The sequence below is a fragment of the Helianthus annuus genome, chromosome 9 (assembly GCF_002127325.2).
Source record: "Helianthus annuus cultivar XRQ/B chromosome 9, HanXRQr2.0-SUNRISE, whole genome shotgun sequence".
Lineage (NCBI taxonomy): Eukaryota > Viridiplantae > Streptophyta > Magnoliopsida > Asterales > Asteraceae > Helianthus > Helianthus annuus.
In genome coordinates this window covers 178534952-178549486 of record NC_035441.2, presented here as the reverse complement: position 1 = coordinate 178549486, position 14535 = coordinate 178534952, and the positions used below count along the sequence as shown (strand labels likewise).

The following is a 14535-nucleotide window of genomic DNA, read 5'->3' as shown; positions in this document are numbered from 1 at the left end:
TCCCTCAGAAAAATATTTAAAATTCAACAAAGAGGTTCAGATAAGGCTGAAACTTATTTTTCTTCAATCATGGAGAGATAAATTCAACAAAGAAGTTCAACATAATTTACTTTTCTTTTTTTCACATTAGTTTTTTTTTTCTTAACTCCAAAATCACAATCCATCGAACACTCATTTGGTGTAATACAGTCACTTGTCTACTAATAAACAAAAATAAAAGAAGGATAATTTGACTAAGAAATAACAAATGTAGGGCGTTAAAAATAATAGGATGCGAATGTAGAGTCACATCTATCTATCTTTAAAAAAAAGGCCCAATAAACACCGAAGTATTTAAATTGCAATAATATCCGCAAAGATATGGCCGCAGTGCCCACTACACGTCGCATGCGGATGGAAGGTTTGCAGGAAAACATAATATTAAGTTTGTACCCTATGCAGATCTAGTTGTACGCTTTCTAACATTGCAAAAAGACGCTACTTTTTTTCAAAGACCCTTTTTTCAGATTACATACTTCTCCCTTACTTTTATAGATGCATTATTTACAAAGTTAAAATTATTATGTTATGCATCCAACTATGATAGTATAAAAAGTCTTTATCCTTTTTTATATTCTTTATTTTGGGATGTTTGTACCACCACCCTAAACTTTTTTTTAAATAATCTAATAACTCGGATTATCTATCAAAACACACTTCTTAAAGTTTTGGCTTTTAATAAACAAAAATGCATGTAAATTAGTAAGTTAAAGTATTACCCCCGACTGTAACAGTAAGTCCCGAAAGGCCAAAACTACAGGATCGACAGTAAAAGACAAAAACAAAACATAAAATCCGTAATCTAATGAGCATCTTTTAACCGTATATCCTGATGCAAAAAGTATATTCGCTTCAAAAACACAACAGACGACAAATTTGACAAACCAAACCATATATAAACTTTAGAGAACTTTTAAAAAATAAAACATTGTAAGTTCCGCCCATAAGACCAATGGAATCTTAGTATAATTACACCAAGCATTTATCCACATCAAAGGGTACAAGTTCAACCCCGACAAACTTACAACAGGTGACATGTGTTCACTGATTAAAAAAAAAGTTAAAAATGTAAAATCTCCCTCAGAAAAAATATTAAAAATTCAACAAAGAAGTTCAGATAAGGCTGAAACTATTTTTTCTTCAATCATCGGGAGATAAAAAAAACTTCAAACAATTAATTGATACTAATCTCCAGTTTCTTTTTCACATTAGTTATTTTTATAACTCCAAATAACCACCAATCCATTTAATGTAATCCAATAAATGTTTTTGTCTAATAAAAAAAAAAACAAATGAACAAAAATTTAGCTAAGTAAGAAATAACAAATGTGGGCCGTTAATAATAATAGATGCGAATGTAGAGTCGCATCCTCCATCTATCTTAAAAAACGGCCAATAAACACAGAAGTGTTTAAACAGCAATGATATCCGCAAAGATATGGCCGCAGTGCCCACTACACGTCGCATGCGGATGGAAGGTTTGCAGAAATAACATATAAATAAATAAGTTTGTAGCCTATGAAGATCTAGTTGTACCCTTTATAACTTTGGAAAGGCATACATACATACATATATGAAAGCAATAGGAAAAGAAGAAGTTGACATAAAGTAAAAAACTGCAATAAGCAGATTTTGAAGCACAAAGGAGGAGGAGAAAGTAGAAGAAGATGGAGGCTGCAAGTGTTGTGGTAGATAAGTGTGGGTATTTATGGTAGGGTTTAGGGCAACGGGCTGGGTGTTGCAACTTGCTCAGTCGGTGGTGGCCAGCCTGTCCGTACAACATTTAATATTAATTTTAATTAATTAATGTTGTATTTGTTATTTGCATTTACGAGGCTAGTATGTTGTATTAACTTTTTTACCCTTGTAAACCGGTGAAACCATTTTTTTTAGTCTGAACTGTTCGATTTGAGTTTTTTTTAAGACTTAAGCTTGGTTTGTATGTAGTTTTTAAAAAATTGGGTTTGGCTTCTTTATTATTATTTATTGATTAATTTATATTAATTATAATTACTTTTATATATAACTTAATAAAAAGTTATAGTTTTATATGTTGTAATTATTATTATTTGCATATATGTTTAATATATTAATTAAAAATTATATACCTACCGGGCTCAATTAGGCTCGCGAGCCGGCTTGAATTCAATAAGTGAAGCTCAGGTTCGGGCTCATTTACAAGACAAGCTTAACTTTAGGCTCAGACTCAGGCTTGTTTAAGCTTAGCTCGTTCGAGCTTCTTTTCGAGTCAAGCTTGAGTAGCTCGCGAGTACTTCGATTCGTTAGTTTAATGTTTACTTTAAAGTCTATATTTATCAAGAAATTATTTTTATTATAATTATTTTTTATTGCATAATATAAGATTTGTTGTTAACTAACTACATGATCCATCTAAGAATATGGCATGGTATACTAGTGATTTTTTCAAGAATTTCATTAAGTCGTTCTTACTTTTATTTATTATGTTTTCATAATCATTTAACTTTTACTTAGAATTCTCATTCACTCATGCTATTTTGCTATTTTACGATCTTTTTTTAACGACAAATATTACTTTACTCTATTTTACATCAAAATTTTAATTTCGAATCTCTTGTCCAGGTTTCAAAATGTATACTTTCTCTAACAAGCATCTGTTTCACATTCAACTTATTTATTGTAATAAGTTTTTTAGTTTTTCATGTCATATGAATAAACATAGTAAATTAGGTTTAAGTATTGCATATAAAAATGTTATTAAGTCATTATATCATTAAATTCAATATATCATCTATAAACAAATATGGAAGAAGTATGAAAAGAAAACCGAAAATGGATGATTGTATGTATATTAACCTTTTTGAGTAAAAAATTTACCATTTGAATTTCATATTATTATATCATTAAATTCAATATATCATTTGTAAACATTATATTATTATATTCAATATATCATCTAGGAGTGAGTAGAAAACCAAAATAACCGGATCGTAACCGAAATAACTGATAAAACCAAACCGAATCGAAACAAAAACTGACGGTTCGGTTTTCCGATTTTTAATAACCGAAAATTTTGGTTCGGTTTTTTTATAACCATTTTCAATAACCGAAAAGAACTGAACCGATAAGTTACAATATTAGGCCTAGTCCATATATTCTTATGTTTAAGTGTTTAACCTATGCTGGTAGAAATTATTAATTTTATTCTTGAATGTTAAGTATTTATAATAAAAGCATTAACATGTTTATTCATAATTAAAATAATTTATTTAGTGCCAACAACAAATAACAAAATTTAATATAAAAGTTAAATAATCTTCAAAGTATTATAAAAGAAAATGTCTTAATAAAAACGTTGGAGAAACATAAAAATAGATTGGAAGGTTAGGTTTATGTAAACAATATTAATTAAAAAAAATTAATATAATAACTTAAATGTTAACGTTCTTAAATTTTAAATTATATTTTTTTGAATCTTACGTAATTTTGTTCCAAAAACCGAAAAACCGAACCAAACCGGTGTAAAAATCGAAGAAACCGAAAAGCCAAAACCGAACGGTTTTTAAAAATCAAAAAGCCGACATTTCGGTTTTGGTTTGCTCAAAAACTGAACCAAATCGAACCATACACACCCCTAATATCATCTATAAACAAGAGAAAGTATCATGTACCAAAGAAAGTATCATGTATAAGAGAAAATTTACAAATAAAGTGGTGTCACTTTCGTAAACATGAAGTTCAAACAATTGAAGAAGCAAACAGAGAAAGGGTATTATGATCTTTTCTCACTGGAACTCTATCTCCCTTGATTTTTAAACGGTTATAACTTTTTCATGCATTAATATTTTGTTTTTTTAAAATACACCGTGTTAATGAGCATTTAATTCGTTTTAATTCGAGCAGTCTATTGTTATAGTTTTCTTAAGAGTAAAATGCACGAATAGTCTCTATGGTTTTGTAAAGTTTCACATTTAGTCCCCACTTTTTTCAAAATTACATGTGTGTTCCCTGTGATTTAGCAGCTTGTTACTCGGATAATCCCTACACTGGATGGACATTAACTATCCAGTTTAGTGTGAGTGAAATGACTTAACTAACCTTCCTTTTAAATACCCAATAACTAAAACATTAAATAAAATAAGTGGGACCACCATCGTTCATCTCCACTATCCAGTAACCCCCCCCCCCCTTCTTTCTTTACCATCAATCACAGCTCAACCTCCTTCTGTCACACCCCCAACTAATGACGAAAACATCAGAGTGAGACAAAAACGAGATTATTCGAGACTTAACAACAAATAATTGTGACAGTAATTTAAATAACGATTTTCATTTCAAAAAGATTTTAGTACAATACATGGAAGCAAATTACAAATTGAAACCTAACAACTTGATAACAAAACATAGAATTAAACTAGGTGCGTTTCTAGCCATTCTACTAAATTTTTCAACGCATCATCATCACAAACCTACAATATGTATTAAAGTGACATGTCAACATGCATTGGTGAGCATTTAAGTTTAGTGTACTAGCATATATATAAAAAGAATTCAACGCGATCCACATGGCAAAAACGTATATGTAACACCCCGACCACGTAATAACAACCCGCGACGGAATCGTCGGGGAGTCACGTTACAAATTGCTCACAACACGTGGTACTAAAAAGTTTCATTATATTAATAACATTGTTTTACAACACAAAGAATACAAGTAAATGTTTTTCAGATTTAGAAGCAATCTAAGGCCCGAGCGCGTTCCTATGTGTAGCGTACTTGAAATGTCAATACCTGAAACATATGAGAAAATAACGTCAACAATGAATGCTGGTGAGTAACATAGGTTTTATGGTCAAGTTCATGGCTTTGAGTTTGTATTGCAATACCTTGTCCGACTACGAGAGTCGGTTAGTGAAAACTTTGTAACAAATTTTGTACTAAATGTGTTTGGTATTGCAACATATTTTACCAGCTATAAAAGTTGGTATATTTAAAAGAAAACCTTGTAGACATGGAACTCGACAAAAATGTTTCTTTGTCAAAACGTGTAAGTAACCAAAATGTTTTCTTGTAAATTGTATGGTTTATATATATACTTGAAAACCCATTGTCATTTTAGTATAAAACAATCGTCGTGTTTAAAGCCAATTGTCATGTATGTGTAAACCATTCGTCGTGTATAGTCGGTCGTGTAACGCTCGCGTTTTCATAACTTCCTTTATTTATAAAGCTCACCTTGCATTCGTACTTTTGGAGACTTTAATCCGTATCACATTCATAATTCACTTCCGACTTCGTGATTTGTAACTTTATTCATGATAAAACTTGATCATTTTGTTTAAATTATACTTCGACTTGTCGTACTCGTTCTACATTCAAATCATACGCATATTTGACGCACATTCGTTATTCTTGTAAACATGTGTTACACGTACTTATTTCACGAACAAACCCTATTAAATAAGTTTTTATTTTATATAAATACGTTATACATACAAATAGTTAAGTTTATGTTTACAATACCTAATTCATATTCTTTTATATATATATATATATATATATATATATATCAATACTTAGATATATGGTAAATATACATAAAATACCCGTCTATACATTCTTGGTACTTGATTATACATTCATAATACTAAATCTATACTCTTAAGCTTATCGGTTGGTTAAGATCTCTATGAGATCTAACGGTCCTCTGCGTGTCAGAAGAGATCTCTGGCAGCGTCAGATACGTGTCTCCCTTTCGTCGGGGAGATGATCCTTGCAATTAATAAAGTCAGTACTGACCTCGTACTTGTTCCGACTGCCACCTTTTCTCTCATGTTGCAGATCATTAAATGTTCTGGCAGGAACGATGAGGTGATGGTCCTCCTTGTTCCCGCTCTTTTCATTATGCATGAGATCCTTGAGAATGTGAAATAGGCCTTTTGGGGAGCCCAAACGAGGGCCCTCGTCGACATTTACAAAAATGTCACCGCCTAGTTATCAATAACCAAGCATGTCTCCTACACTTGTACACAATCTGTCCTCATGAAGTGATGAATATGAATAAATATGCAACTATTTTGTCTTGCAAGATTGTATGTTTGATTTCATTTTGTAATTATAGGTATGGAAAGCAATGATTTATAAACTTAACTATTATTTACAACATATTCTTCCATTTGTAAGATTAAAACTTATTAGAACAACGAAATTCTTTTTAATCCCGTCATCGACTTAAACCAAAGACCTCCTCCAATTCTAGATGTTCTTAAGAGAATTTATTGTTACCAAAAAGCCACCAACCCCATTTTTTGTTCCTTCTTTCTCATATATTTACTACAGTAAATAGTTAAAAACCGTCTGCATGAAATTATCGATTAAAAAGTAAAACCATAAAAAATGAAGAAGTTAATTCACAAGTGGCATAGCATTATATTTTTAAAAAATGGTCAAAACGACAGTCAAACCCATCATAGTGAAACCCATGTTTGTTTACAAATGTTATAAAGTGGCAAATCCTACAAGATCCCACAAGGTTCATCAGTTCAAAAGGTAGGAGGAATCTTATTATAACAAAGGGGTTTCCATAGGGCCTAATTCAACCTAATAATACACACACACAATCACATAATGTTACACCTAAAAACCTCTACCTAGTTAGTTTTCCCCCTTCACCACATCCAGCTCCTCCAATTCCGCCAATATGCGAGCATACTCTGCTTTCGCATCTCCCAGTTCCCTTTTAAGTTGTGCCACCTGTCATACACGAGCCATCAATCAAAATTCTCACATTTTTATCGGTTACAAAGTCAACATATCTTGAATCCCCAGTCAACGTAAGGGAACAGATAACCGGTCAAAAAGGGGCTAACGTTTACCTTGTTAGTAAGTTCCTCCTCTGCTTTCTCGAACTCCAGGCATCTGAAAATAAATATATGAAACAGTTGAAAAACATCAAGAGATCACCATCATTTTTGAAGAAATAGATCAGTGAATAAATTGTGAAATAATTAAAAGTGGAAAAATATATAAACTATACTCACTGGGCTTTGAGCTTTTTGTTTTCGTCTATCACCTTTATTGCTCCTCCATCGTGTCCCAAATCAGTCTAAACAAATAATCACATGATAATAAAAAAACAAATAAATATACGTCAATTGTCAAATCTTTTACATCAAAAAACTAAAAATAATGTATTACCAGATTAGAGCCGCCGACATTAACAACCTCCGATGAAAAACTTCGAGATTCGTCTCCCAACTTCCTTTTCAGATTTGACCCTTCGAAACATTCATGAAGCATACACGATGAGACAAAATAAACTTACATAATTTATAAAAAATTATATCTAATTGCTTCTTACCTTCTTTGAAACCTGGTGGAAAGCTTTGTTTCAATTCTACCGGTTTTAGAAACGAAGGGCTAGAATAACGAGCAGCCTTGCTGTTTAAATTACCTATATCCGGTGCTTTTTTAGTGGACCCAACATCATTATTACGTCTCTTACGGGAATAATCTTCAACGTGCTGATGAATGAAATTAGATAAACCCGGGGTGTCTGATGGGGGCCGGGCTTTTTTCTTGATTTGATACCCAATCAGCCCGCAATGATAATCCCTGAAGTTTAAGTACTACATCAGAATCATAAAACTTTTCTAAATAATGTATTATTATTGTAGAATCAAGAAGTAACTTACCAGTATTCCCATGTCATTTCTTTCAAACGGGTAACAAGTTTTTGAAAAAGTGACGTTTTCTCAAAATCTTGTTTATTGTGTGTTGGTTCAATAAAATCTGCTTCAAGAACACCTACACAAAAAACCTTATAATAGTTAAATATAAAACAATAAACATGTTCATTGAAAAAACACTCTGCGTACGATATCTTACCAATAACACCTCTCCCCCGACTGTCGGCAAAAAGTACAACTGGTTGAAATGGCTGAAAAAAGCACATCATAATTGAAAAAAACTATAAACAAATGGCCCTTTTTAGAATTCAAAATTAGGGCTACAAACAAACCAAGCGTTCAGCAAACAGTTCGTGAACCGTTTGTCTAAAAGTTTGTTTGTGTTCGTTCGTCTGAACAAGAAATTCTGTTCGTTTAGTTAAATGAACGAACATGAACAGAGGCCGTGTTCGTTCATTTATGTTCGTGAACGTGTTCGTTTATGTTCGTTTGTGTTTGTGTTTGTTAGTTCATTAGTATTTTAGTTTTTATATTTTATTTAAATACTACAAAATTCAGACAAATAAAATATTTAATAAGTATCAATGTATTATATATTCTATTCATAAACGCTTGTTTGTGTTCGTTTGTTTCTAATTGTGTTCATAAACATTAGTTTGTGTTCATGAACGGCCATTGCCTATAATTAACAAACGAACACGAACACGAACACGTTCATTTTCTTAACAAACAAACACGAACATAAAATCTTGTTTAGCAAGCGTTCATAAACACATATATGTTCTTAACAAACGAACACGAACATGGTCTTGTTCGTGTTCGTTCGGTTCGTTTGCCGCCCTAATGAAAATTATTTATGTAAATAAAAATGTGAAAAGAGCAGAATCAATCACCAGTATCAGACGATTCTTGTGGTAGATGTTAAATCCATGCACGCTAACATTTGGGGCCTCCTTATCAAACCCTATGGTTGTAACCACTGCGTTCTGAACTTATCATAATATTCAACAATGGGTAGATGTTAGTACATATTATAACAAAAGATAATAGTAAAGATCGAAGTATATATTAGTATGTATAAATGTATAATACAACCTCGGCACATCCGTCACTTTGAGGTCTATACATGATAAATTCCGTGTGCTTTAAGTCATTAGCAATATTATGATAGAGAACGACGTTCCCTCGCAATACCATTGCAAAAGTAGCCGGTAATTTTAAGTACAAAATGGATAAGTATGCCTGAATCAAAATAAAAAAATTTAGTGGAAATGGTATGGTAAGTAGAATGAAAATAACGAAAATATTAATAATATAAAACTTACACGAAGAGAACAACGAAGGCGTTTAGCAAGATGCTTATCAGTTACCGCCATACGGCCACCTTCTTTAAATTTGCTTTTTCCATCCCAAGTAATACATATATCCTGAACCAATTATTCAATCATATGCATACATTGATACACAAATACACACAAAAACACATATAGGCCTGTAAATGAACCGAACAGAGGCGTGTTCGTGTTTGTTCATTTAACTTTAACCAAACATGAACACAAACATATAATCGAACACATTTTTTTGTTCATGTTCATTTATTAAGAAAATGGGCATATTCATGTTCGTTTATGATCGTTCGTTTAAAACCTAAACGAACAGTTCACGAATGTAAACGAACATAAACAAATGTAAATAAATGAGCACAAATGAACGAACATAAACGGACGTCCACGAACATAAATGAACGAACAAAAATTGTTTTCATGTTCGTTAGTTTATTAGATAAACGAACATAAACGAACTTTTCACCGAACACGTTATGAACAGTTCATGAACGTTCAGTTCGTTTACAGGCTTACAAACACATGTACACACGCATGTGGGCAAAATGGAAAAGGAATAGGATTAAAACCTCAGGATCTGACTCAAAATCAAGCTCCATGTTACCATCATCATCGAGCCATAAATTGTATATGATAACTTTCGTGCCATGAGAACCAACATCTTCAAACTAAAGATAAAGAGATGAAGTTCTCGTTATGTTTTAATTTAGATTAATAATTTCCCAACGATAAAATCGACTGTAAATTAAACCAGACTTACTTGCTTCAGTAGCTCTTCTTCGGTTGAATATGGGGACCATTTCAAAATAACAGATAGGTTTGAATTAGGGTTTTCAATACCTTCAGAATGTAGGGGATCAAAAGTTCCCGTTATAAAGTTGAACTGGTAGTGAACCTGCATATTATCACGATAATATATATTTGGATTATATTCGTAAAGTGTCTTTCTAGTTTCTACAATAAACCGAAATAAATTCGCACCATTGGGACTACAATCCTGTCATAGCCTGCTCGGGTTAAAAACGTATACGATAAAAGTCCGATACTTTGGGTCAATGTGCTGTTCAGAAATAAAAGAAAATTAAAAACGCACCACATGATAACTTTAATCCACATAAATAAATGAAAACGTAAAAAAGATCCATTGATGTTGAAAAGTCAAACCTGTCGGTTAAGTGACGGCTGAAAACGATCACGTCTGCTCCAAGCCTCATTGTGCTGGTCTTGAAGCCATTTCCATCTGAACGTGTCTACAAGTCAACCAATCAAAATGAAGGGACAAAACAAACAATGAAAATAACGATAAAAGTTAATTATCAAGAAAACATACACTTCCCGATTGCGAACTTTGACTTCTTATCTGAAAACCCGAAACTCAAACAATGGCGCATTGCTTCCGGATCCATCCCACCTCCATCATCTAAATTTAGTAAAATAAAAATTGATCTCACTACCTCAAAATTAAATTAAAAAAAAAAAATAAAAAACACAACAAAATATTTATCTAAAAAATATTTTACCTTGAATTAGCAATGCGGTACTTCCATTTCTTGGGTTAATCGTTTTGTCTATAATTGCATACGTAGCATTGTTTTGTATCTACAAGACATGAAGCATACCAAAACATATCATCAAACTTCATAATATAAATCACAAATTCACAATATAATTTCATACTACAGTTAATTAGTAATTACCTCATCCACTGCATTGTCAATAAGCTCCGCAATAGCTGCAGGATGAAAATTAACAGAATTCATTAAACATGTTAAAACTTCTAGTTAAATAAAACAAAAATCGAGTTAAGCACTTAAGCTCAACATACCACCAAATGCCCATTTGTGAGAAGTAGCATTCGAATGAAGGAACTTCGGGTGTATGTGTAGATAACTAGAACCCGCTGTCATATACATTACCGATCATTAAACCTCGGAGAATATATACGCAAGTGAAATAATATAACAGTAAGAAAAAGATAATACATTTAGTTGTGGACTTCGGAGCAAGATCATCATTGTAGGCCCCGGCTTTCCAGAACTGTCTACAAACCGGTGCAGCGCAAACCGGTGATGTGGAACAAAGATTTGCATCATCTACCGGTGATTGTTCTTGGTCCAACACACTAGTGCCTGTAGAGCTCCTATTTTCTTCATTTTGGTTTTGTTTTTGCCGAGGTGGGGCCTCACCGACATTTGATTCCAGCTTAACGGCTGGTGTATCCATTTCGAGTTGATCATAATCACTAAAAAACTCAGCAATGTCCATCAAGACTTAATTTCATTCACTGCAAATGGATCATGAGAATGGGTTAGTATGTTACCAAAAGAGGGTTCTTACAGGCCACTAAACTGAACCTGTAGCATACTATTATTGGAAAAAAAAAAAACTATATATGAAGGCTCTAGAAAAATTTAACAAAATAAGTAAAAATGTATACAACATCACATCATCTTAGTTAATGGATTGCATTTGAAAAATAGAGACACCCCCCCCCCCCTTGCAAAGACTTTACAGAAAAGCTACATGATAAGAAAAAAAAACATTGACATGTGACAAGAAAATTACATCACACACATATATGGAAAGATTATTATTACTACAGATACAAGACACATTGTAAACATGAAATAGTAAAGGCTATTAATAATTCCCAATTTCACTGTCTAGGGTTTTCAAAATTTTATATCACTCAAGAAGTTAAATTATTGAGTAAATCTTTGCACTTTATAGTCAGAATAAATAGTACATTTATAAAAACTAAGCAAAAGATTACAGTGTTAAACCCAATTTAGCTATAACAAACCCTAAACATGAAAAACAAAAGGCAAGTAAAATCAAACTCGATGCAACGGTACATGAAGATAAAGATGAAGCAAGAAGAAGTAGCAGTATGTGAATTTGATGATTGATGGAAGTCACGAACAAGACCCAAACGAAAAAGAAAATAGGGTTTCGAACTCACACAGTAATTGAAAATTCTTGCTATCGAGGCATGCAGTGAGAAGAAAGTGAAGTTAAGGCGGCGATAACGGTGGTCGATTGTCCACCGGAGAGAAGGACGACGGAATACTACGGCGGCGATTGGTGAGGTGGGTGGGGGTATTGAAGAGGTAAGTGAGTACGCTTTTATGAAGTCATAACTGAGAAGGCTTAACAACATATACTGATGGATCTAGTGACAACAGAAAGTTTTACTTTTAAATTTTTCATCGAGTTAAATGTCATTTTAGTCCCTGTGGTTTGGGCTATTTTGTCAGTTTAGTTCAAAGGTTTCATTTTTAACCTGTGGGTCCAAAAAAGTTTCACAGTTGTCATTTTAGTCCACTTGGTTAACTTCATCCATTTTTTCTGTTAACGAGAAGGCCAATTTGGTCGTTTTGTATGTAATTCTGTTAACTAAAAGGGCAATTCAGCCATATAAAATGACCGAATTGGCCTTCTCGTTAACAGAAAAAATGGATGAAGTTAACCCAGTGGACTAAAATGGCAACTGTGAAATATTTTTGGACCCACAGGTTAAAAATGAAACAATTGGACTAAACTAGCAAAATGACCCAAACCACAGGGACTAAAATGACATTTAACTCTATTTCATTTAAACAAAACCCTTGTCTAATAACCCATGTCAATTCGAGCACTATTTTATTTTAGAGTAAACTGCCATTTTGGTCTCTGTGGTTTGGTCAGTTTTGTCACTTTAGTCCAAATCTCAAACTTATTACATCTAGCTCCCTGTGGTTTGCATTTTGTTGTCATTTTAGTCCAAATCTCAAAATCTCTGATTTTTTACTGTTTTAATGTCCCTTTTTTGTCTTTATCTGAAGGGGTAGTTTGGTCATTTAATTTTCATTAAATGCAATTCATTTATTAAAAAACCCCAATAATATAAATACCCCTTATATTAGCAGACAATTACTTCATCATCTTCAACCTCCATCTCTCTCTCAACATACAACTTTGCGCTCTCTCTCTCTCTCTCTCTAAAATTATAGAACCTGCATCCCCTCTCTCTACCCCACTCTCTACATTTTTCCACCACCAATAACTGCCATCCACCACCACCACCCGCCGCACCACTCCCAACCACCACACACAACACCACCTGCGACGACACCACTCCCAACCACACCTACCGCATCACCTGCCACCGCCCCATATCTGATGAAGAGAACTCCACCACCACCCATCTCTCTCTTCTCTCTTTCTCCTCTATGTCGAACACCACCACCTCCCATCTCTCTCTGCCCAAAATCCCTCACAAAATCCCTTTATAAACCCTAATCGCCCTTCTTCAAACCCAGTACCCTCATTCCTTCTTCAAACCCAGATTAATCGGCCTACATGGTGTACAAATCTCATCCAAAATTATATACCCGTAGATATTTGCAGAAGGTTTAGTTTGAATACCTGGATTGACCACCGAATTAGTAGCAAACGAAACTCATTACCTGATGTAGTGACAAATAGATTATCACAGGCCTTGTTTTGATTCGAAATTCATTTGCACTAAGACCCTAGCACCGCAACAAAGTTTGAGTTTGTTGTTTCATGAGCCGATTGAAGTGATTCAGGAGCTTCCTTGTTCTATTCTCGCACAAAATCTTCCAGGTGAAGACTAACCACAACCCTGTTACCAAATTTAGGATTATTAGGAGGATTCAAGCCAACCCCAACCTCCCCCGAGGTCAAGTTTATGTGCGAAAATCAGACGAGTTTAATGATTTTTAGAGAGAGAAAAAATTTGGGCAGAGAGAGATGGGTGGTAGTGGTGGAGTTCACGGTGGTGGTGTTCAACAGAGAGAAGAGAGAGAGAGAAGAGAGAGAGATGGGTGTTTGGAGAGAGAGAGAGAGAAAGAAGAGAGAGATGGGTGTTTGGAGAGAGAGAGAGAGAGAGAAGAGAGAGAGTGTGTGTGCACAGTGGGTTTTAGGAGTGTTTGGGTTTATTAATAGTTAAAATGACCAAAATGCCCTTTAGAAAAGGACAAAAAATCAGTTTTTTTTAGAAATCTGAACTGGTTTTGAGATTTGGACTAAAATGTCAACAAAATGCAAACCACAGGGACCCAGATGTAATAAGTTTGAGATTTTGACTAAAGTGGCAAAACTGGCCAAACAACAGGGACCAAAATGGCAGTTTACTCTTTATTTTATTTTATTATATATTATAAATTATAAATATAAATTAGCAAGTTTTTTGTGCATAACAAGTTGTACATTATGCTTTGCACATTTTTCAAAAAAAAAACTTGATTTTTTTACTTTTAACGCAAAAGTTTTTACCTTTTGCAATTTTAACCCTACATAATTTATTTTATTAACTTTAACCCAAAACTTTTCGTTATTTGCAATTTAACTTCACAACTTTTGTCACTTATACTTTTCATTTTTCACAAATGTCACACCCCGATTTCCACGTGTCTCACCGGTGGGGGAATTACCGTGACGATGTTGGCAACAATATAGTCAAACCACACAATTATATAATG

General features: G+C 33.4%; 1 protein-coding gene across 2 annotated transcripts; it reads right to left on the bottom strand.

The window, feature by feature from the left end:
* Positions 1 to 6415: 6415 nt before the first annotated feature.
* Positions 6416 to 12196, bottom strand: LOC110879796 (protein MICRORCHIDIA 6). 2 transcript variants are annotated; one of them, XM_022128322.2, is made up of 20 exons: positions 11937 to 12196; positions 11032 to 11334; positions 10875 to 10949; positions 10747 to 10781; positions 10570 to 10648; positions 10380 to 10469; positions 10214 to 10289; positions 10031 to 10109; positions 9810 to 9944; positions 9619 to 9717; positions 9032 to 9133; positions 8802 to 8948; positions 8600 to 8692; positions 7906 to 7957; positions 7713 to 7824; positions 7379 to 7632; positions 7216 to 7295; positions 7059 to 7123; positions 6894 to 6936; positions 6416 to 6771 (listed from the first exon to the last, which is right to left on the bottom strand). In XM_022128322.2, exons 2-20 carry the CDS (start codon positions 11312 to 11314, stop codon positions 6673 to 6675), a joined length of 1998 nt encoding a protein of 665 aa, XP_021984014.1. In that variant the 5' UTR covers positions 11315 to 11334; positions 11937 to 12196; the 3' UTR covers positions 6416 to 6672. The 2 variants fall into 2 exon arrangements, with proteins under 2 accessions (XP_021984014.1, XP_021984013.1); XM_022128321.2 differs by having other exon boundaries at positions 11032 to 11333; positions 12012 to 12196.
* Positions 12197 to 14535: the final 2339 nt, after the last annotated feature.

Coding starts and splice junctions, on each gene's coding strand:
- LOC110879796 (XM_022128322.2), bottom strand. CDS start 11,314: ATGGACATTGCTGAGTTTTTTAGTGATTATGATCAACTCGAAATGGAT. Junction 10,110..10,213: donor AGCCGTCACTTAACCGACAG/GTTTGACTTTTC, acceptor ATTTCTGAACAG/CACATTGACCCAAAGTATCG. Junction 7,124..7,215: donor ATGTCGGCGGCTCTAATCTG/GTAATACATTAT, acceptor TTATTTGTTTAG/ACTGATTTGGGACACGATGG.